The 23,075-nt window shown below is 53.9% G+C and overlaps 2 protein-coding genes and 1 long non-coding RNA gene across 4 annotated transcripts in view; 1 reads left to right on the top strand and 2 right to left on the bottom strand.

Annotated features, from left to right (window-relative positions):
* DNAJC6 (DnaJ heat shock protein family (Hsp40) member C6) overlaps nucleotides 1-1,294 on the bottom strand; it is a 51,607-nt gene extending 50,313 nt beyond the window's left edge. Inside the window, exon 1 of one of the 2 annotated variants that reach the window (XM_027804024.2) lies at nucleotides 1,083-1,294. In XM_027804024.2, the coding sequence (XP_027659825.2) occupies nucleotides 1,083-1,194 (112 nt within the window). In that variant the 5' untranslated portion in view covers nucleotides 1,195-1,294. The remainder of the gene's footprint in view (nucleotides 1-1,082) is intronic. The other variant, XM_055724528.1, reaches the window with a different exon arrangement.
* A 1,948-nt stretch (nucleotides 1,295-3,242) lies between these two features.
* On the bottom strand, nucleotides 3,243-17,776 carry AK4 (adenylate kinase 4). The gene is made up of 5 exons (XM_055724537.1): nucleotides 17,335-17,776; nucleotides 10,266-10,385; nucleotides 7,694-7,866; nucleotides 7,250-7,368; nucleotides 3,243-6,004 (listed from the first exon to the last, which is right to left on the bottom strand). The coding sequence occupies exons 1-5, from the start codon at nucleotides 17,477-17,479 to the stop codon at nucleotides 5,890-5,892; spliced, it is 672 nt and encodes a 223-aa protein (XP_055580512.1). The 5' UTR covers nucleotides 17,480-17,776; the 3' UTR covers nucleotides 3,243-5,889.
* Nucleotides 17,777-18,413: 637 nt separating this feature from the next.
* Nucleotides 18,414-21,834, top strand: LOC114015611 (uncharacterized). Its single transcript, XR_008734727.1, has 2 exons — nucleotides 18,414-18,528; nucleotides 19,010-21,834. It is a non-coding gene; the product is annotated as an uncharacterized LOC114015611 (long non-coding RNA).
* The last annotated feature ends 1,241 nt before the right edge of the window (nucleotides 21,835-23,075 follow it).

Below are 23,075 nucleotides of genomic sequence, written 5' to 3'. Positions count from 1 at the left end.
GAAGGCTATGACTAAGAGAAATCCACCGGTAAAGAAGAGCTATCAGAAGATGGAGGCCCGAGTCCAAATGCAGAAGGTGAATAAAGTCTTTAGTTTGCAGACCTGGGGTCCTGTCTAAAAGACTCCTCGCCCTCCTCCTCCCTCTTCTCCTCCTCCTCCTCCTCTCCTTGGCAGTATCCAAAATAAGACTATAGTAACAACAGCCACAAATACATCAGCAAGACGTTAAATATGTCCTGATTTAAAGTCACAGTGCTCCCGAGGCAATGCCGAGGGGGATAAGCACCTACCTGAGGCAGCAGTGGGTGGGCAGCGGGCAGCCCTGCCAGCCACCCCGGCCCCTCCTGGAGCACCCAATGGGGCTGTGTCAGCAAGACTGAAGCAAAGGCAATGATGTACACATTTACCTATATATATATATTCTCTATTCTGGCCTGAAGTAGGGTTTTTAAAGGGGATGCAGCTCTGTGTTTGTCTCAGCATAATAAAATGGGGGGTGTTGAAGGTCAGCTTCACAGTGGATGCCCTGCAAAAGGCTGGGTGTCAGGATTTCATCACAGCATTTATAGACAGCCAAATACCCTTCCTGTAGGAAGTATAGTTCAGTTATAAGGTACAATTATTTTTTTTAAGCCTGAAAATAATTTTTCTTTGTGGAAAGTGATATGCTCAAATGGCTTTCACAGTCCTAAGATGAACAAACACCTCTTCTGGGGAGCAAGGAGAGATGCTTACATTCAGCACGGAGTTATCAAGGTATCCAGAGCAGGAGGCAGCTCGGGGTCGTTAATCGCTGTACGCCTGGCTATGCACGGCTGAATTCAGCACCCTAACTTGCCGGCATGCTACCCCGCCAAAAGAAGCAGTTTTCCCATGCAATACCTTCCCTCAAACCTATTACATAACAAGGCTTTACATTTAAAGCAGGATCTTTAGCTTTACCCCGAGCTGAGCTGCGGGAGCCGAGCGTGCCTTCCCGGTGATTACTCAGCACAAATTTGCCGTAAACAACATCCCCTGTCTGACCGCGCACCATCTCGCTCTCCTTCCATCGCACCCGCTGGCGGTGACGCTTTCCTTACCTGGATTTTCAGACGCGTGCATCCTCTTCTCCCGCTCCCGCGGCACCGCGTTGGGCAGTGCGGCCGCGTCCCCGCACGCCGGCTGTCCGCACACCGGCTGCCCGCTCGGCATTCGACGGCAATCCCGGGTCACGGGGCGACGGCCATGGGCTGGGGCACCGCTGCCTGCGAGCTGCGCGCCGCTCGGGGCCTGCCGGGTTATATTTGGGATTACAGAGACTCAGGAAAGGATGAGGATGGAGACAGACATATCACATCTTCTAAAATGTGGCATGGAGTGGGATCTGGAGTCTGCAGGTCTGATCCATCAAGTCCAAACCTAAGCGGCTTTTTTTTTTTTTTTCCCTCCTGAATTTTTTGCTTTTTGGAGAAGGTTAAATCCTTGGGACAGACTCAGCAGGGATGCAGCATGTTAAAGCTTTGCAGAACTGGGAACAGGGCAGTGTGCTGGTCAAGGCACACCTGGGGCACTTCCCTGGGTACCTGGGAAGGCAAGCACTAGCTGATGCTATAAGCATGCTGTTAATTGCCCCCAAATCTTTATCACAGGCAGAACTACAGATGCCATGGGGTAATGAGCTATCAGTGCCATCTCTTCCAAGCAGTCATTGGGAATTCCAGTTATCTTCCTTGGGTATCCCCTGTCCCCACCGTGTCAGAGCATCCTGGAAGCTTTAATCTCTGCACTCAATGCCCAGGGGAACCGAGCTGTATAATCACCGATGGGGAAACCACCAGGGGCACAAGGCACAGGTCCGGGGGCAGGTACACAACAGGGCAAGTTAAAATAACTGGGCTGTAAAGGAGGAGCACAGAGTGCAGAAAGCAAATAAAGAATAATATACTATAAACCTTGCACGAAGAGATCAATATTGCACAATATAGACAAATTGTAAGAGAAAGGGGAGAATTTTAATGCTCTCAGTGTTGTTCTGAAGTTTCAAGGACTATTTAGCAGCCCCCAGAGCCACGCTGCTTTGCGGGTGCCGGGCGGGGGAGTTTGCACCCCCAGCTGTGCCGGGTTTAGGTACAGATCCCCTGCGATCGGGGAGAAGCCCCCAGGTTTGGGGCAGCCGGAGGCACCCCGCATGCTGCAGGCCAGGCTCTGGGGATGGGGGCGCCGACCCTTGTGCCACCCCAGCTCCCCTGAGGGCACTCAGGGAAAGCCAAGGCTTTGGTCTCAGCTTGATTTTGGCACTCCTCACAGATCCCTCTGCTTTTTGACCTCCAAACGTTTTGTTTTCAGACTGCGTTCATTTTCTAGCTCATGTAGCAATTTTTCCTCCTTGTATTTATCTGCCCTTGCACCCTCCAATGGAGTTGCACTGAGGCAACACATCCCTTCTCTGCCTCCAGCTTGCCACAACCCTGAACTGCGGCATCACCCGCATCCCTCCAGCCAGGTTTGGCTCCTTCGCTTGTGGATGTCGAGCCCAACCCTTGGCATGCATCTGCTTTCTCAACTGCCGGGCAGTTGTTTTGCTGCGTAGCACCCTTTTTGAAATTTCTTCTAATCATTTCTGAGTCTGTGCTCTGCTCTTTCCAAACAGGAGACTGAAGGCCCTGAACTGCTATTTAGGAATTAAAAAAAGCGAAAAACAATTGGATCTGCAAGCCAGTAGCGATGGGCAGAGGCACTTGGGTTTACAGATTTTAATCCCTGCTACTGCAATGCATGCGATGGATTACACGGGGCGCAGGCAACAGCCAGAGCCTTGCCCTGCCTAATGCTCTCCATTACTTTTATTGTGGGAAGTTGAACAGGAAAATAAACCCCACTTTACATGCAACAAATATGGGAGGGCAGGGGCAACTGGCTTCATCCACACTGTCAGACCTGGCTTTTTAATTGATCTTCTGGATTATGTTAAATAAAGGAGCTGGCTGTAAGACAGGACCCAAACAGCAGTATTGTGCCCAAGCCCAAAACCTGGGGACCCACTTTATTGAGGGATTTTTTCCTGTGTTCAAGTGGAGATGCTCTGACTCCTCTTCTCCTCCCTCTGCCCTGCCCCTTCCTCCTCCTCCTCGGCTCCTACAAAGAAACCCCGGGTCAGAAATGCCCTGGTACCTGCAGGCAGATCCTGCAGCCCTGGCACAGAGCCCAGCTTTCAGAGGAGATCGGGTATAACTCACACACCAACACTGCCAGCACAGGGATAAGCAGGAGAAAAAACTTTTATTTACATCTTTCAAACAGTAACACAGCTGCAGCAATTCACTGGGAAGAAACTCCAGGAAGAAAACTCATCTTGACATGCCAGCGGTGCCCGGCGCGCGGGGAGACCCTCTTCCCACCACACAGTATTTTGGGTCAGTACAAAATTGCTGTTGCTTTAGAAAAGGCAGGAAATTCACAGTAAAGTATCAAAGGGGAGCACGGCACAGAGGAATGGCAAGGGACACGTCGTTGCTCCGGGACCTCATCCCTGCCGGTATTTGGTCTGTGAAAATGCACGATACGACAACTCTCATAGAAAAATCTATCCCGAGGGCTCGATGCATGCAGAGTCACGGGATTTCTACATCCACTATAGGGCTTGAGCCTTTAAAAGAAGCGGTCAGGTGGCTCTCCTGGGACAAAGCCATCTGCCAGCCCCACCGCTGGGCTGCATGGGGCAAGCCCCTCCGCAGGTCTCAGTGGCAGGGAAGGACGAGACACAAGCTCGGCCAGGGAAAGCAGGGAGCAGCCCCCCGACCTGGCGTGCGGCCCCAGCGGAGCTGCCCGCCATGGCCAGGCTGCTTTTATAGCCTAAACCCACCCCCCATCATCTCCTCCCCTCCTGCCCAAAACTTCTAGAAAGAGAAAAGCACACACGTTTTGGCTATTTCTAGATGTGTTTAAAAATGGGCCAGACCTTCATCTGAGGGTCATGGGAAAATCTAAAATCTTTCTTAAAAAGGATTTCATCGCAGGGTGGAAGACTTGCGTCCTCCCAGCCCGGGAGCTCCTGGGGGGATGGAAGGGCCCCCAGGGACAGCAGCGAAACCCAACGGTCCCTCCGCTCCCATCTGGGCAATCCCCATCCAGAGCGGGATGCAGAGCCTCCCCTGCCGCCACCGCACCATCACTTTCGCCCAGGGGCAGGCAGCGAGCGGGCAGGGATCTCACTTGGCATACACCCCACGGCTTCAGGCGCCGGTATCAGGAGAGCACCAGGGTGAAGCTGCCTCTGACAGAGCGAGCAAACACAAGGGGCTCCTCTGACCGAGCAAGGATGCGGGTGGCTCAGCAGGGACAAAAGAGTCCCAGGGATGTGCTGAAGTTCTGCACACGGAGCCTGTGCATCCCTAAAAAAGCCAGCCAGCTCCCCACCCCCTGCTGCAGGGCCACTCTCCAAGCAAAAATAAAACCAGGGACATTTCAACAACAGAAACTTGCCCAGGCTGCTCTAATTAATCAAACGGGTATCAGGGGCTGACAGCTTTGCTGCCCTCCTGCTGAAGCACCCATGGCAGACCGCAGCATGCTCTGCAAACACAAGCAGCCTTGTGCAGGCTTCCCCAAAGCTGATGCTAAAATTTGGTGCTTTTTTTTTTTTTTTCCCCAAACCTTTAAAAATACACATCTTGCTTTTTTCTTAAATATATAGTCTATAAAATAAGGCAACTCAAGGAGACAAAAAGAACATCCCCATTGCTTAGGTACTGCATCCTACCACCAAAATGGGTTACAGTACTTCCAGTTGAGAAAACCAACTCCAACTGGCCGCAAAGCTCCTGCGCACGGGAAGAGGAGCGACACACTCTAATGCTGCTGCAAATCACAGGGAACTACCTGGGCACAGCCCTTGGCAGTCCCTGCACAGGTCCCGGGGAAGGGAAGGCTCTCATCCCTCCAGGGATTCATGGGGAGGGAGCTGCTTCTGCCAGGGACGCTACGGCTGCAATGGGAACCACACAGGGAACATCCCATCTCCAGGGGACCTCAGGGATAAAGGCAGCAAAGAAATTGGAATGACTTGATTTCTCCGCAAAATTGAAGCACACATTAAAATATATCTTTGGGAGAAATTCTCATAACATGACTATCTTGTAGTATTAAAAGCTATAAACAAGGCAAGCACAAAGGAGGGGAACGCATCCCCTGCACAGACCCTGCTCGGTGTCACAGCATCTCCTGAAAACTAAAATGTACAGCAGCTTTTTATAACAGGGGTTTCATCTCTCTTTATGCAAGAAGCACATGTTTTACCTCCAATGTTTTCCCTCTTTTAAGCGTATTAATGCTGGAAATGTGATCTTCACATTTCTGGGCTTCGTAGCGTACCCATTTTCCATGTTGCTCACCGGTTCCCACTGGGCTAAGTCTTGCTTTTTAGACCTTTGTTTCTCTGAGATATTAATTTCATAGAAAATAATTTATAGGAAAAAAACCCCAACCAACCGAGAGAGCAATCTGCAGTAAACGGTACTGTGGAGCAACGGGATGGCATGCTGTAGGCTCAAATGGAGACTGGGCTTTGTGTATGGGGGTGGCAAGGACACCATGGCAAGCTGCATAAACCTGGTGTGATCATATCATATCGTATCATATCAAAACGAGGTTTGTATCACTGATCTGTGTGCAAACTTGACCATAGGCAGGAATACTTTACAGTCTGGAAAGAGAAAAAAAACCCCTTGCTGTAGCAGACTTGACCTTATAAGCAAAGATCTTTTTGCCTGATACTGGCTATAACCGTGTAGCCCCAGTACACCAGGGAAGGGACTTTAGGTACCACACGATCACCTAATCTGGCCCCAGCACCGCCCAGAGAAACCCAATCTGTGATGGCGTTAACTCTTGGTCCTTGGTACAAGCTGTTTAGTTCTCCTCGTCCGAGAGAAGGGGTGCGATCTTGTTGGAAAGCAGGGTGTACACATACGGCCAGATCTTGTTGGTCTCTGTCCCCGAGAAGGAGTGCAGGATGCCCCTGCTCCTGGAACAGAGATAGAAGATGTCAGCACCAGCCCTTGGTGAGTACCTGCAGTCAGGCTGGCCATCGGCAGGGGACAGCCAGGCGGGGTTGGAAGCTCACCGATGCCTTTTTGGGCCAGAGGGGGATACAGGGGATGGGCAGTGGCTGCTCCCATCCGCAGCATTTGCTGGAGGAGCCCAGCGACACCCGCACACAGATGAACCAAACCCAGCCAACAGCAAATTACCACATTACCCAGGACGACAGCTCACCCTCGCCCCCCTAAAGACCACCCATTCTCTGAAGTGCTCTACAGATGTAAACAGCAGCATCTATTCATGTGCTTAAGCTGGTGGGAAATTCAGAGCCCCTGTTCTCCCCCTTCCCCTGCAAGGGTGCTTTTGACACGCCACGGACCAGTTCTGCTTTTAAAAACTGCCGGGTGCTCGCTCCCTCTCTGCGGTGGATTGCCACCCTACGGCAATCCATCTGTTCCCAACTCAGCCAGCAGAGAACGGCCCCAGACTCGGAAGGGACAAGCCCTGGGACGTATGGGTGCTCACAGCGGAGCCCTCCCAGCCAGCGCTGGGCTCTCACCCCTCTCCTTCCCTCTGGCCAGTTGCTAAATGCCTCGGGGCCCGGACTGATGTTTTGCAGACTGACTGGGCAGCACCCACCGCCCGGGATCTGCACCGCCCGGGGTGAACGGGTTGGTTTGAAGCAGGGTAACAAGCAGCTCACCGGTGCCTGCAGGAGGGGAGCTGCTCTCTGCAACGTCACCGTCCTCACCTGCCTGCAGAGCCTCGGCTCGCTCAGCAACAGCTTTGCGTGGGGACACTTGCCCAAAAAGAAGCTGAAAGTCTTAACTGGTTGGGTTTTGTAGCACTGATGGGCAGCACCTCTGCAGATAGGCTTCCCACCCTGCACAGCAGAGCTGGGGGGCAGAAGGGATTTGCAAGTGCCTTCTGCCACAGCCAAAAAATCCCTCCCACCACCAGCACCAGCAAAGCTCTTTATGGAGCCCAGCAAGACAAACAGGAGCTGTGAATTTCTTTGCATCAGCCTCCTCCCTCCAAGCAGGCTTGGCTGCAGTGAAGGGCTGGGCTTTGTGCCACTGAGCGCAGTGATCTATCCTCCAAAATCTGTCAGGGGCCACGCCGGGGCTCCTCGGGCTGTGGGGATAGGGTCATGGGACTGGCTGGTGGAAACAGCACTCGTGCCTGTTTTTATGGGCATGCCGTGACTTATTCACATGGTCCAACTCACTTGTACAACTCTATCACTGGCTTTGCGGCATCTTTGTATTTTCGGAGCCTGGCAGCCACGGCCTCGGGTTTGTCGTCCTCGCGCTGGACCAGCGGCTCGCCCGTCAGGTCATCGATGCCCTGCAGGAAGGCAAACACCATCAAGGGGATGCAGCCACCAGCCCCATTGCCCACGCTGCAGCTCCCCGCCACACAGCCTACTCTGCATCAATCCAGCATCCTCAGATGGCATTTAACATAAATCCCATTTTCCTAATTAACATTTAGCATGACTCCTTCAGGCTGGCTCCCAAGGGCAAAGTCCTCCAGTGCTCGGTGCTTACTACCTGGCATTTCTTCCCCAAGGCTGTTTTACGATCTCAGCTCACGCAGAGGAAGGCTTCTCTGACCTTTCCCTTCTGTGAACTGCTCCCAGCTGGCATCCCGCGATGCTACAGGCTCTTACCTGGACATGGGGGGGGTTGAAGTCCATGTTGTACACCCTCCCACTGCCCGGGTGGATCCAGCGGGCACTCAGGCGATCCTTCAGTGTCTCGAAGGGTATGTTCAAGCTGATCACCAGGTCCAGCTCACAGATCCCATCCAGCGCCTTGGCTTGCCCCAGCGTCCGAGGGAAACCTGCGCAGGCACCACAACAGAAAGGGGCTGTCAGGAGAGGCAGGAAAGCAGCAGGATGGAACCAAAACCACCCGCCCCGCAGCCCCGGAGCTGCAAAACCACCGCAGCTCCTCACTACAGCACAAGCAGTCCAACAGACAGGCATCCACCATATGGCTACAATAAAAAATAGCTCCTACAGCACTGGCTCCCGAAATACAGCACATGGGTCGCCGTGGGCTCGTCTTTTCCTGCAAAGTCATAGCTGGAGGCAAGCAAGAGGGCACAGGCAACAACAAAACAGGGAAAAATGCTGGAATTACAGAGAAACAATGGCAGGAAACAAAACGCTGTGCACAGACAAGTGACACACTGCTGGTTTACATGGAGGACATGGAGGACACCGCAATGGAATGGTTTGTACAGCCATCACCCAGCTCTCAGAAATCCCCGTCCTCCGAGGGTGCCCAGTGGTACCTTTTGTTGGAAAAAACAGTGAGCAGGTGGGAGCATCTGCTCCTGCTGCCAGATCGCAACCAGGGGTGACCTGTCCCCTCTCCAGTTTTCTCTGCTGATAACACACTTTGTTTTCGTTTTTTTTAACCTTTTTTTACATCTGTAAACCCCTCTGAGACCTCCTAGGCTTTTCCCAAGGAGAGTATTATTAGCCAAGAGCTTGCCAGGACGCCAGCACAGGGAATGAATCAGCCATTATGAGAGGGAATGCATGTAGTCTGTCTTACCAAGTGAAGCAAGTCTGTTACTTCTGTTATCAGACCACTTGAAATAACTACGCTCCTTGTCACAGTTCTGCTGGAGTGGGGCTCTGACTGCACCCACCGCTTGTGCCCCCAGGCAGATGAATTCCCCCAAAGTTAACAGGAACGTGACAGCGCAGGGCTGCCGGCATTGCTACTGCCCGTGTTCAGATTTTAGCTTTGGGGGCAGCCTGTCCCTCAAACATCTTGGTATAGGCAGAGACCAACACACAAAGCAGGCGGCTCCTGAAATCCTCATTACCAGCCCACAGCCCGATTTGTTTCCCCCTTTCGGCAACCTTGGCGGGACCTCTGGATGCAAAGCTGTGATAAAACAGGAGCCGGTTCCTGGGCCAGGCTGCTGGGGGTCAGACCACGGTACATCAGCACCCTGAGCTGCAAGAACCCAGATCTGAGCATGTTGATGCGGCCCCCCAAGATTGTGTTGAAACACTGGAATTTTAATACAACAAAATATGTACTTGTTTACGCAGTGCTTGTTGCTGTAATATTTGTTAACCACCACGTTCCCTGACGAGTTGAGTGGCATTATTGCAAGAATAATAACATTTTAATAGTGAGGATTCACAGGCATCTTCAAGGCAGCCTGAACCTACAGTACTTGAGGTCTCTGGCGTCCACCCTGCGAGCCCAGTGGGGTGATGGTGCCAGACCTCCCAGTGCCAACACTGCTGCATCCCCAGTGCCCACTGCAGTGAGAAAAGCTCAGCTGGACTCCAAGCCCCAGCACAAGCCACCTCTCCTCTGGGGCTGTCCAGGGCTATGGGGAAGACACACAGCTCCACCAGCCCTCCAGTCCCTGGCACTATACCGTGGACTTGTTTTGGTTGTAGACTATTCTGTGTTTTCCCTGCCAGGAGCCTCAGAACTCTGCAAAAGCCTGAGTCTGTTATAAATCAGCTGGCTCAGTCTTATTTCTGTGTTCACTGATTCTTCAAAGCAGATGGGCAAGGGAGGGTTTCTCCCCCTACAGCAGCCACGGCCACTCATCCCCATACGTCACACTTGCCTGTGCCCAACACCGCAGGTCAGTGTGACCTGCTCAGCCCTGCCCCATCCCCTGCCCAAGCCCCAAAGCAATGCCTAGAGCTGCCATCGGCACTTGTCAGCTCCCCGGCTACCGGCAGCGATGCACCGCAGCTGCTGGCACACAGCTTCGCCGCTGAGGGCTGCAGGAGCTCCTGGCGAACCTTCTGCTGCTCCTCTCACCACTTGCCGTGCCGGTTTGCTCTTGGCATCTTCTCCACCCACATGTACCTCAGGTGGCTCTTGGGCTCGGGATGAGTAGCTCCTTTGCACAAATACGGAGGTGGTAAGAGATGTTTCTTGGCATGCCTCCAGCCCCACTCTGCTTGCTGGCTCGGCTTCATGAAACACCTATCTCCTTGCCTTGCCCTTCCCTGTCCCGGCTGTGCGCCAAGGGCTCAGCTGGACACGCACGTGCTGCTGAGTAGGGCAGAGGAAGAAACACGCAGGCAGATGCCTCTGCCAGCAGGTCGGTTCCTGCCTCTCCTCCCACAACCAGCAAAGGCACCTTCTGGGTTTTCTCTCTCCTGGTGCTGCCAAACCATTAGCAGCAATACAATGTTTGAAAGGGGGCTGGGATTTTCCCACCCAGAGGGGATGCAGCAGCACACTCACCATCGAGCAGCCAGGGCTGCTCTTGCCGTTTCTCCAGCTCCGTCATCATCATGCGCGTGATGACATGGTCCGGCACCAGAAGGCCTCGCTCAAGGTACTGCTTTGCCAAGACGCCAACTTCTGTTCAAGAGAAGAAAAAAACGCAAGTCACAAAAAAGCAAAAAAAAAAAGCATGATATTTCCACTTAAAAAATATTGCTCCCCCTCAAATTCTGCCTGTCTTCCTATATTGCTCATCCAGAAGCTTTTCAGCAGCGTCCCTCTGCCCTTAGCTGCTGCTCCCAACGGCCGAGCAACCACTGGGTCTTTTTGGTGCTGTAGAAATGGAAATGCCTGAAATACCTGAAGAACCCTGGCAGCCCACAGCAGCAAGGGGCACCCGCACCACCCCTGCCATGCCGGCCGCATGCACTGCGTGCCACACACAGGGCTCCTTCGGCTTTGGAGACAGCACCGGTGTGGGTACAGGTGGCACTGGCACCAATACTAAATGTCCTGAAGACACTGAACCAGCTGCAAGGGATGCTGCCAAGCTCCACACACGTCGGGTGGTGGGATGGGACCACAGACCTGGCCAGCTTCCTGCTGCCTGCTGCCTGGCTCAGGCTCGCTTTGAAGCAATGTCAATGACAAAGGCAGGGTGCTAATAATGCCTATTCTTTCAGGTGCCTCAGAGGTGGTTTCCAGTAAAGCCATGAGGACAAGCAACGCTTGCAGATCTGGCAGCATTTGGCTCAGAGGCATGAAGTTTCCACATACAACCATTGTCAGGAAAAGCTGGCATTGTCAGTTACAAAAGAGCTGAAAAGGTGCAAATTCACGATTTCACGTGCAAAACATGGCAGTAAACAGGCATTACCAGCAAGCTCATGCAAAGCCCAGATCTCAAAGTGTTTGTTAAATCACTCTGGAAAGCAGAAGATGGCTTCCTGTCCAAAGGGTTTTAAGATTTCAGAGCCTCAACTTAACATACGCTCAGATAAGAAAATTATTTCCAAGATCAAATCCTTGAGAACATAACTGTGGTGTAACTGCAAGGTAAATATGCCTTACCAAGCCCCTGCCCGGCTCTCCCCCGTGTCACTCAGCTGGAACCAACAGCGCTGGAGAAGCCAGCGGTGGCTTCTACATGGATAACGCCGTGTCTGGACCCACCCTTCTGGCAGCCTGGCACCACGCGGGCAGCTGCTGCCAGCAGCCAACGTAATAGGGATTTATTTCCTTATATATTTCATTGCAGCTGGGTAAAGCAGATGCTACCTCGTGGAGAGATGCAATAAATTCAGTTGCTTCTTACATTATACAGTTTGCCTGCAATTTTCCTGTAGCTGCTCAGAGACACAAAGAAACTGGAAAATGCAAGTATTCTTTGCCACCACACGTGGCAGCTCCTGATCCTGCCACCAGAAGAGGTCCAGCCTCTTCCCTCTTGGAACAGGACCCCACCAACTCTTTTGCTCTCTTCCCACAGCAGCTGAAATAGCATTTGTCACCAGAAACAAACAATATTGCCATCAATTTGTGCAAGATTTCTGGTGAGGACAGCACATTTTAGCCCTCCCAAAGTATGAGTCCTCTAAAAAAAAGCCACAGGGTCCTGCATTCCGAGGCAGGCTCTGGCTTCCCAGGCTGCAGCAAGATGTCAAAGCGGGCAGGCACGTGCACCTGAACTCCTGAGCTGCAGGAGGGTTTTTTTGCAAAATATACAGTTCCTGGAGAGAGTTCATCTGATCTAACAGGGGAACTGACGCAGCCTGCAGGGATCCCCCCGAAGGCGTGGGGCTGGGACGTGCACAGGAAACCTCGCAGGCTCACAGAAGGATCTGCAGAGGATGCCTGGCAGGAGCATGGGGCAGCTGGGGGCTGCCAGCCGAGCCACGCTCCCCCCTGGAGCCTGGCCTGCCTCGGACACGGACACGGAGCAGGCAGCGGGTGCTGGCTCACCGGCCCATGGGGCTGAGTCATGGCAGGGACCAGGACCACGTCCCCCTCTGTAACGGCATTTCAGCTCACCCTGCTGAGCAGCTCTTTGCTCGGAGCCACGGTGGCTGCCAGGCACCAAGAGCAGAAAATACCTTTTTTCACTAAGTTTTTTGTTGCTGCCCATACGTTGCCAGCGCTGCTGGCAGCTCTCCTGCGGAGGAAAGCAAAGGACACAGGGATGGAAAAAATACACGATGTCTTATGCAACCAGCACAGAGACCTGCTAAGGCGTAAATATTATCGCATCCACCTACATTTTTTAATATTTATTCATGTGGTCTGCACGTTGCCACAGGCTCACTGGGAACGTGCTTGCCGGCAGGACAGAGCTGCTGGCCACCGGCAGACCAGCCTGGTGGCCCCGTGGGCTGCAGCTGCAGCTGCCCCAAGGAGGGGTGGCTGTCCAAGGGACCGGCTGCTGCTCAGCAGGGCTGCTGGAGCCAGGCCTGGTGCTGCAAACCAAAAATACGCCGGGCTGCTGTTGTGGAGCCTGGAAATACAGCGGAGGCCCACAGCTCTGCATCACGGAGGCTGCAGTTTTCCCACGCCCTCAATACGGGCAGATGGTTCTCCGCTGCTCCACGATGGACAACTCCTGCTGGCGGGGATGCTGCTCCTCTGTGCCCCCCGTGTGTGCTGGGGGGACATCACCAGCAAAGGGGGGATGCACCAGCATGGGAGTGCATGCATGGGCATGGAGTGCACATAGCAACACGGGGGGCAGGCACTGGCCCAGGGGTCATGCACCAGCACAAGGGGAATGCACTGCCATGGGGGCCCATGCACCAGCACCAGCACCATGCACCAGCACCAGCAGATGCTGACTGCTTCCAGACAGCTCCTGGAGCCCCTCCAGCCTCTCCCTTCTCCAAAACACTTGTGGCACCATCACCCACCCTCTCACCGAGGAGGAACAGGCATGTAGGAACAGGCACATATTTTGCATGATGGACCTGCAGAGCTGCCCAGTCCCTGGACCCCCCCCAATACCCAGGACACAGGAGCGCAGCATCCCCACAGCACAGCCCTGCCCCCATGGGGTTTCTTCAAGGCAGCTTTTATCTCCAGTTTTTACATTTGCTGTCCCCCTCCCAGCTGTCACCCCAGGGCCCAACCTGGTCCATCAATCCCCACCCGAGCAGCACTCCCCAGCCACAAACCAAAGAGGAGAAAGGTTTGGGCAGATCCTTTGGAAGATCCTGGCCCCCCTGCATGAGGAGCTGAGGCTCACCCCTATTGCACTGCACAGCACCCATGCAAGCACCAAAACCCCCACTGCTACAGCCACGGGCAGCAAGGGGTTGCATGCACTGCTCTGCAGTTACTCCAGGTAGCAAGGGGCTCCTTAGATGCTGCTCATGCTCCCTGAGCCAGGCTGGCGGTGGGTGCGCCTGGCAGTGCTGAGCTCTGTGCAAAACAGCCTTTCGACTCACGGGCTTAATCTCATTAATCTAATGACCACGGGTTTAATCTGCCCTTTAACACATGGGACTTCAAGCTCTCTGTGGCTTCCCCCACAACCCTGATCTGCAGCCTCCTTATCAAAGCAACACCAAGTTACAGCCCTGAGGGATGCCTCCAGCCCCCAAGGCCACCAGCAACAAAACAGCCACCCGGGGCCAGGCAGGGCAGACTGGAGGAGAGGCTGTTCCCAAACACGGCTCTTGGCAGCCTCCAGACCCTGCATGATAACGCCGGACTTTCTGCCCTACACGCAACCTTTTACATGATTTTTTTTTTTTTAATTTAGGCTACAGCAACACGATCTGGAGTTAATAGAGAGGAGAGGCCTTGGGTGGTTAATAGGGGACCGACCTGTGCACCAGTGCAGATAAGCTGCAACGACCCAGCTGGCCGGGGCCAGGTGTCACCCTGGGTTTGGGACCCTGGGAGCTCTTTCCTGACAGGGATGCTGCATCCAGGGCCCTCGCTCCCACCCTGTCCCCACCGGCAGGATGTCACTTTGGACCCTATGGAAAACCAGAGGGCTGGCAGGTTGCATCTCCTGGGCTCAGCTCTGACAGGCAACGGGGCCAGTGTGTGGCTCTGCCAGCAGACCATCACCCATGGAAAAGGTGGGGAGAAGGACTGTGGGGCTCAGTCGTGCGCATCCCACATCCCCCTTGGGCTTTTTTGTGCTTACTTCGGTTGATGCTAAAGAAATCTGTCACAAGGAGGGGACTGGAGCTACTTCTGCCTCCAAGGAAGTACATTAAAGGGAGTGGTGGGACTGACACAAGACACACGTGTCTCTGGGGGGATGCAGACCCTCAGCCAAAGCCAAGCCATTAAGCTGTATTGCGAATTAACCGCTGAGTCCCACTAAGACTCCGGGATGCTGCCAACACCAGAGACGACCAGCTGGGTACTGGGGCCAAGGTACTGGCCAAGGAAATTGCTCACCACCCTCCAGCACCCCTGCCTAGCACCAAAACCACAGCTTCTAAGTCTTCCAAGAACTTTAAAAGACCTTTCCTACAGCAGAGCAGCCACTCACTAAGAGAAGACACTAATTAACACACGAATGTGTGGTGGCAAAGGTACTTGTAGGGTCACTGTAGCAAAACTTCAACACTTCAGCAGCAACCGTGTGTTCAGCCACTTCAGACGGCTGCAAAGTGAAGTCCTTGTTCCCCGAGGCTGGCGACACAGACACTGGCACAGGCAGCGAGCCAGGCACCCTCCCCAGGCTGGGTGGATGGGGCTTCCTCCAGCAGCTGGAGTCCTCTGTGCCACCCAAGCCTGAACCCCGCAGCCACGGCTATTTTATGTCTCGCAATGGCAAGCAGGAAAATCCCCAGTGCATCGACGCCTCCCTGCCATCCTTGGACCGAGATGACTCTAAAAACATCAGACTGATGGGTCCCTTTGGGATAATGATTCTGTAATGATTCTATTCGTACTGAAGAGCCCCAGCCCTCCTAAAATACAAAACCAGTGGCGCAGATGATAAACTCGAGAGGAGAGTCATATTTCCACGTCGTTTCCCCCGGAGCTCACACACTGCAGCACAGTCATGTAACAGCTTGTCCAAAGCAAACAGCAAAAAAAAATAACCACCCCAGCACATAGCTGCAGCTTACTGAGAGCTGTAACCAGAGGCTGTCAAAGGTGGGACCCGAACGTCACGCCAGCTGTACCAAACTAGGCTGATTTTCTTCTGAGTAATTTTACCTGCATTTCTCAGTGTTGTTTGCTTTGGGAAACTGAATCTACCGGAATCGCACTGTGGGAAACACCTTCAGCTAACTCCACTCACAGTCCCTTCTCCAGGGTCCCCAGAGAAGCTCTACAGCAAGAACATGAACTGAAACATAAAATTCAAGAGACACATTTAAAGCTTGATCCTACAAGTTCCCGGGTGGGCAGTCTCACTGCACTGCCCTGCTCCCGCACACTGCACCTCTGCTTGCTTTTCACCCAAGCCTTTTGTCCTGCAGCCAAAGCCGTCATGGGGGTTTTCCTAATTTTGAGCCTCCCTCCAAAGGAAATATTATTGTATTTTTTTCATTATAAAAGGAAATATTATTGTACTTTTTAATTATGAAAGGAAACCTGGGTATTTTTAAATGAGTGACCCGTGCGTGCAGGGCTGTGTGCAACGCCCTTGCTGGAGCATGTGGCTCTCCAAAACTTTTTTTTCTCCCCCACTTTGTTACCCTTCTAAAAAGGGAAATCACTTCTAGGTTCTCTCCGTTTGTTTTGTATCAATGCCGTTTTACCACTCCTTTGCCTGGTGAGTCAGCTTCCCCTCTGGGCTGGTATTTCACACATCACCAGAGGAAAGAAGGAACTGCTGGAAAAAAAAATACGCTGGGATTGCCTAATGGCATCTGCAGAGGAACCTGAGGGCAAGCTGGGGTGCAGCACACCTGCTCCGGAGCCTCGCCAGGGCCGAGGAGCATCTCACCAGCTGACAGCACTGCCTGCGGCGCAAACACAGCAAAGACCATCCACTCCCCCGCGGGTTTGGGACCCGGGTGTCACCCATGGGACGGGCAGGAGCAGAGAGCTGCTGCGGGGAGCCCGAGTTCCTGCCAAGCAGCATTGCCCTGCCGGGGGCTGCCCACTGCGCTCTCTGAGCTCTCAAGCCCTAATAAGCTGGGTCTTGCCAGGGGTGACCTGTGCAGGGCAGGTGCTGCCACCCACCTCCTCCTTCTCCCCGGCTTCTAGAAGGGAGTTCCATAAGGAGTCGGGGACATGCACTTGCACCCCGTAACACCCCACCAGCCTTGCCGCAGGGGATGGCATGGCACAGCACATCCCAACACCCGGCCACAGCACCCCATGACCCGCAGCAATTTTCCCAGCGGGGTTTCCCCTGGGCACAAATGCACGTTCGCAATCCACCCCTCCTGCTGTGGGTGTTGCACAGGCACTGCCTGCACCAGCATTTCAGCCATCTGCCATCCACCGCTTTGCAGTTTTTACCCCATTCCTGTACCTGAGGCAGGATGAAATTATTAACAACAGGCAACCTGTTTGCCTGGATGCCACCATTAACCATCGGTGGCTGGTTATTTGTACTGGCTTCTCCAGAGCTATACCCACCGGGCACAGGGATGAAACCATTACACACCCAAGGCTCCCCGCAGCATCAGACCCACTTTTACTGGGCAGCTCCGCCAGCTCAGGCTGGGGGGATAAGGATGAATGAGCTGTGGCAACCCCACAGAAAGAAAACAACCTGTGGTGTATCTGCGTGTGTGTGTGTACATGAGTGTGTTCCCCATCCCATCTCCATCCCATCCTTGTCTACATTCCATCCCCGTCTCATCCCCATCCTACCCCTATCTACATCCCATCCCCATCTCCATCCTATCACCACCTTATCCTCATCCCTGTCTACATCCCATCCCTATCTACATTCTACCCCCATCCCATCCACATCTCATCCCCATCCCTGTGGACATCCCATTCCCATCCGTGTCTACATCCAATCCCCATCCCATCCCCATCCCCAATCCCTGTCTACATCCCATGCCCGTCTCATCCCCATCCCCGCCTCCCGCCACTCCGTCCCGTCCCGGGGCAGGCGCGGGGCCGTGCCCCCGGTGCCGGTGCCCGCGGGCTCTCGCTCACTCACCGCCACCGGCGCGCAGGCTCTCCCGCAGGAACTGCCCGCTGGAGAGGTGCTGCAGCCCGAAGCTGCGGGCGATCCGCTCGCACACCGTGCCCTTCCCCGACCCGGGGGGGCCCAGCACCACCGCCCGCACCAGCCTGGAGGCCATGGCGGCCACCGGAGCCCGGCCCGGCTCCCTGCGGGGCAACGCGGCTCGTCAGGCGGCCCCGGCCCGGCCCCCCCCGCGCCGCCGCCAGCCGCCGCCGCGGCCCGTACACATCAGCGGGGCGGGGGGCCCGGCCGCCCGCCCCCTCGGGCCGCGGCACCCTGGGACTTGTAGTCCCGCCGCCCGACGGGGCCCCCGAGCCAGGGGCGGCTGCGGGGCCGGCGGGGAGCCCGTGGCTGTGCCCGCAGCCAGCCGGGAGGCCGTGCGGGGCCGCGGCTGCGGGGACACGGGCAGCCAGCGGGTGGGCTGCCGGGGCGGGCTGCGAGTGCGCAGCCTGCAAACCAGCCTGCAAATAGACAGTCTGCAAAATATAGTCTGAAAAATGTACAGCCTGCAAACGCACAGCCTGCAAATACACAGCCTGCAAAATATAGTCTGAAAAATGTACAGCCTGCAAACGCACAGCCTGCAAATACACAGCCTGCAAAATATTCAGTCTGCAAAACATAGTCTGTAAACGCACAGCCTGCAAACGCGCAGGCTGCAGCCCTACAGCCCGCGGTCGGTCTGGAACCCGCGCTGCCTCCACGTACACGGCCCGCACGCGCGCGGCCGCCGGGCTGCCCAAGGCTGGTACCGGGGGGTGGGGGTGGGGGGGCACCCCTTGCATGGGCCCGGCGGGCGCTGCCGCGGGTGCGGGTGTTGCAGGCGCGGCCCCGCGGCGGGGGCAGCTCTCCGGCCCCCCCGCCCGCACCCGGCGGGGCTCCATCCCCACAGCGAGACGCGACGGGGCTCGCGCCCGCCCGCGAGCACCCGCCGGTGTTGCAAAGAGCGCGCGCCCCGCTGCGCGCACACGCACGCCCCCCGCCGCTGGCCCCGCCCCCACCCCCACAGCGCGTGTTCGCGGCCGTGACCGTGGGTGCGCGTGCCCCCGCCCCCGGAAGAGCCCGTCACATGGCCGCGCGGCGCTGCCATAAACACACCAAGATGGCGGCCCTCACGCCGCCAGCCCGTGCTGCGTCATGTCGCCGCCGGCCCCGCCGAGCCCGCAGGTGGGTCCGGTCCGGCCCGGCCCCGGGGCGGCGGGGGGCGGCGGGGGGCCGGGGCGGCGAAGCCGGCGGGGCTGGGGCGCGGCGCTTCCTCCCGGCTCTGCGCGCTGTTATTTTCCGGGCGGCGGCGCTTACGCGGGCGGGGCCTGCGGCTGAGGCGCGGGAGGAGCGGGGCGGCCGCCGCCGCGCTTCCCTCTCCGCGGGGGGCCCTGGGGGGCCGGGGGAGGGCGAGTGAGGCGAGGGGAGCGGGGTGGGCGAGGCGGGGGCTGTGGGGGCCGTGTGAGAGCGGGGGGCGCGCTGCTCAGGCCTCCGGCCCCTCAGCGCCGCGCCGTCGAGGGGAAGTTGTGAGGGAGCGGCTGAGGCGGCCGGGGGCCGCCGCCTTCCCCCTCCGCACACACGGCCTGCCTTCCCCCGGGCCGCCGGGCAGTCGCTCGTCAGGCCGTGGTGTCCTCGTAACTTGCTGTTTGTTTTCTCTTCTTTTCAGGCTTCTACAGTGGTTTGTTAAAATCGCGCTAATCCAGATGGGCAGGGGGCCTGCTGCTAGCGCGCCTCGCAAGCTGCCGCAGGAGCGGGGTCGAGAGCTGCTTGTAGTACTCGAAGATACTTGACCTGTGCGTAGGGGTGGGGAGTCGCAAGCCTTGTGGGTTGTGGTCAGGGCACAGCAGTAATTCCATCAGTGTGATGCTAAAGAAATTTTGGTTCATGCAAAACGAGTGGAAAAAAAAAAAATCCATAGAAGCACCAGCTCCAAAGGGACAGGAGGTGGGACTGGAGTTTTAAAGACCAGCCAGAGAATCTTAAAAGGCTGTGACAAGTGAGAACTGGCAGCAAACACTGGAAACAGTAGAGTTTTTTTATAAAAGCATATGGAAATATGCAATGTCTTTAGCAATAACAAGAACAAAAATGTTTGCTAGACTCCAAAACTAATGTGGGTTTTCCTCAAAAAGGGGGATTCTTCTGATGCTAACAGGGAACCTACTTAGGCTTTTTGTATCAGGTCTGTGTGTCTTAAGGAACAAAGCAGAAATCGGGGGGGTGGGGGTGTCGGTGTTAGGTGCAAGGGAGCAAACTGTATTTGTATTGGAGTAAGAGCTACATCCTTTCTGGAGAAAATGGCATCAACCCTTACAACATACATGTGTGCAACTCAAACAGCCCTTGTTCCAGAGGGTGCTGGCGAGATAGTGTTCACCCTGGCAGTCACATATACTCTCCCTTTAAAGAGCGTAACAGTAACTGCTGGAGCACAGAGTAAAACCTAGAAACAGTGGTCAAGGCATACTTGAGCTATAAAATCACAATTCTTCTCTTGTCTCTTCAGCCTGTGAAATGTAGGATTCCCAATTCTATGTTTATGCCATTCTACTGAAATGGGTAGAATTTTTCTGCTGGAATAGTAATAGTGTTGTAAAAACACCTCAGAGTGAGAGCAAATGGTTCATTAGTTACGCAGCTTCCTTCCTTTTCAAAAGTCACCGTTGTATATTCAGAATATGTCAGTATTTTTTACCGAGTTTTTTTGTTGTTTTTTTTTTCCTAGCAGCAGCGGATTCTTTAATGATTAATCTGCAAATGGTGGTAAATCTGTGAGTTTTGGAATATATGCTTAAGTCATCTGTGTCATCTTACGTCAGTATTGCATAATCTGTTGGCTGTCCCCTTTTTATGTAATGTATGTTTGTAGTTTGTTTTAAAATGTACAAATATTTTTTTCCACTGCGTGCTTCTACTCAGATATTTCCATATTTGTCTCTCCGTTGCCCTCTTGAGTTAAAAACTTGTAAGACACCATTTTGATAGCTGGATCCAGCTGAGTGTTACGTATTTCTCTTTTAAAAACAGTCTCCATAACATCTTGAGACATGCTTTTTTCCAGGTAATTTAATCAGAGTGTTACACCATTTTTGGAGTTTCTGCTTCCTCCTGGTAGAAATATGAGAGCAACTTGTTCTGGTGAAGTCCATCAACATCATAAACTTTATAGAAAATTTAGTAACACATTAACTTTTACTATGTAAAACAGTTGGGGTTTTTAAACCTGTTTCAGAACTCGGTTGTATTTGATTCCCTTAACCAAAGGTTGGGTGTTTGTGTTGGAGTAGTCGTTTTCAGCAATGCCTGGTTTTAGGGAAGAAAAAAAAAAGTGTGTGTGTGTAAAGTATAGGTTGATGTAAGTTAATAACTTAACTAGTTTGCAGTGAAAATGTTTATTGTGCAATTTTGTATTTGGATCCTATGATGTAAAAGTGCCAGCTGCATACTTGGAGCACCTCAACCCTTTAAGTCCCTCTTCTGCTTTCTCCAGCTGCAGTCCCTTAGGAATGCAGCTGGCTGCCTGGCATTGGGTGCTGCTCCCGTCGAAGCCATCAGTAGGCATAGGAACGGGCATCTGTGATGCTGGCTCCAGAAGCACATGTGACAAACTCCGATTAAGCCCAGCCGAATGTGTTCACAGTGCTGTAAAATTCCACCACCTGCCAGCCCGCTCTGCTGGCGAAAGGCTGGCAGGCTTGGTGCAGTATGCCGCGTGGTCAGGGCATGGTGCTACCCTTGTACTCGTGCTGTTTGTGATCCCGCTTCTCAGCTGTCACTAGTGGTGTAGTTCCATTAACTTACCTGGCTGTCTGCCATTATACCCATTGACTGACTGGTTCATGACATTCAGTACTTAAGTAGCATGGACCAAACGCTAGGTTCTAGCTCTAGAATTTAAGGGGGACAGAGGAGTGCCCCCATTCACTGTAGTGATAGTTGTAGAGTGGTTAGTTACCCTTTCTCCAACACAGCACTGGTGGATTTGGTCAGAAGAAGCTGCTACTTAAAAAACACTTTGAGCTGCATTGTAAAAGCTGCAGTGGTCATTAAGATAGCATTAATTATCTGGATAATTTTCTGGACTGAAACCTCAGATGTGAAGGCAACGCTCCAGAGCCTTTCACCTAGCAGCTTGGTGTCTCTTGGGGGTGATGTGGGATTTTTGAGACATGTGAGGGCCGAGGAGACAGAGGACGTGCCTCCTGGGCTCGGCAGTGTTGCGGGGGGGCTGCAATGACTGACAGGCTGCCCTGGCTCAGTTATCACAGTGCTGATGCTGTCTCTTGTAAAGGTACAGTACTGTGATAACTGAAGGATGGCAGCCATCTGAGCTTCACGGGGCCCCACGCCGCTGGTTCTCTGTGCCCTGGGGACTGACGGACTGACAGAGCACAGCATCCTGACCTGGAGTGAACTTGTTTTAAATGAACCTCTTTGCATAAAAGTCAAAGGTTACTGTTTTATTTGAATAAAATATTACACTTTATTGTAGAGTTTGCTTGTTAATTGACTGTTATGCTTTGAAAGGTTTTCCAGAAATGCTGCACTTTGGCAATCTTCAAAATGGTTCAGAAAGCAGGATCCTGTGTGGCATGGTGAAGTGTTACAAGAGCAGAGGGGTGTGTCTATGGGCAATACTGGTAACAGAAATTACTGTAGCAATACAGAAAATAAACCCCTTTTGAGGTATGTTTTAATACTTCTTGTTAAAGATACCACAGTCTTGGTTAACTAGTCTCCTAACTCATTTTCTGCATGTCTCAGTACATGAAAATGGGTGGTGGGACACAGGGTATTTAACAGGCTGGCCAGCACGCTAGGGCAGTGCAGCGGGATGGTGGTGGTGCAGCAGGAGTGGTCCCTTGCAGAGTTTGCTTGGGGCTTTTCTACCCCGGTGAGAGGGAGGCTGCAAATTCCCCGGGTAATTTCTATAGCAATGTCATCAAAACGCCTAGAAAGGACGAGGTTTTTGGGGAACCCACTTCGACCAAAGTGGCTGGCGGACATTTTTTGTGCCATGTGAATGGCACTGTGCTGGGAGGCTGAGAGTTGAGCTGTCCCTGCCTCGGTGGCTCGGGGGCGGGGTGGGGGTGGGGGGTGGGTGCTCAGTGTGCGATGCTGGCGTGCAGGGCTGGGCTGCAGTGCTGCGATGTGACAGCAGAGGGGCCCCGTGGACCAGGTTGTGTTGAGGAAGAAGGAGTCCGGAGATTTTTGCATAAAACAAGCAGAGGTCTGCAGACATGTTGCAGTGGTGCCTGTTCCCCTACACGCACACGCGCACACCACCCCGCCTCCAAGGAAGTGTATGACCCTAAGGCTAGCACAGCAATTTCCAGAGGTTGCAATTTATTCTTGATACCGACATTAAGTGTGGTCATTAACCCAGCAGTGTTTAGAAAACTCTTCCTTCTGGACTGGATGATTCATGTGTGTCCAGGGTCTTGCCCTGTGCAGCCCCAGCTGCTGCTCGCTGCTCCAGGGAGAGGATGAGGATTAGCTCAACCAGCGGTCTGCTCCAAGATAGCAGTTAGGTGGTTTATGTTATTTTTCTGATTCTTTCGTACTGGAAGGCGTTTCTGCCAGACTGCTGCTGGCTGTGTCTGTGGGCTCAGACAGGGTCAGTGCTATATAGCCATGATTGAACATTTTGCCAGTGTGCGTCATTTAAATGGAGGAAATTATTACTGGTGTTTTGATAGTGCCTCGAGTCTGTTTCTGGAGGAGGGCTTTTA

Source organism: Falco cherrug, chromosome 12, assembly GCF_023634085.1.
Source record: "Falco cherrug isolate bFalChe1 chromosome 12, bFalChe1.pri, whole genome shotgun sequence".
NCBI classification, from domain to species: domain Eukaryota; kingdom Metazoa; phylum Chordata; class Aves; order Falconiformes; family Falconidae; genus Falco; species Falco cherrug.
This window is presented reverse-complemented; position numbering and strand designations above follow the sequence as displayed.

Bases quoted from the DNA above. Each gene is read 5' to 3' on its own strand.
- AK4 (XM_055724537.1), bottom strand. From the start codon at position 17,479: ATGGCCTCCAGGCTGGTGCGGGCGGTGGTGCTGGGCCCCCCCGGGTCG. The intron at 10,386-17,334 runs GTGAGTGAGCGA...TCTCTTGAACAG, and splicing joins GAGCCTGCGCGCCGGTGGCG to AAGTTGGCGTCTTGGCAAAG. The intron at 7,867-10,265 runs GTGAGTGTGCTG...GTGCCTGCGCAG, and splicing joins GCAGCCCTGGCTGCTCGATG to GTTTCCCTCGGACGCTGGGG.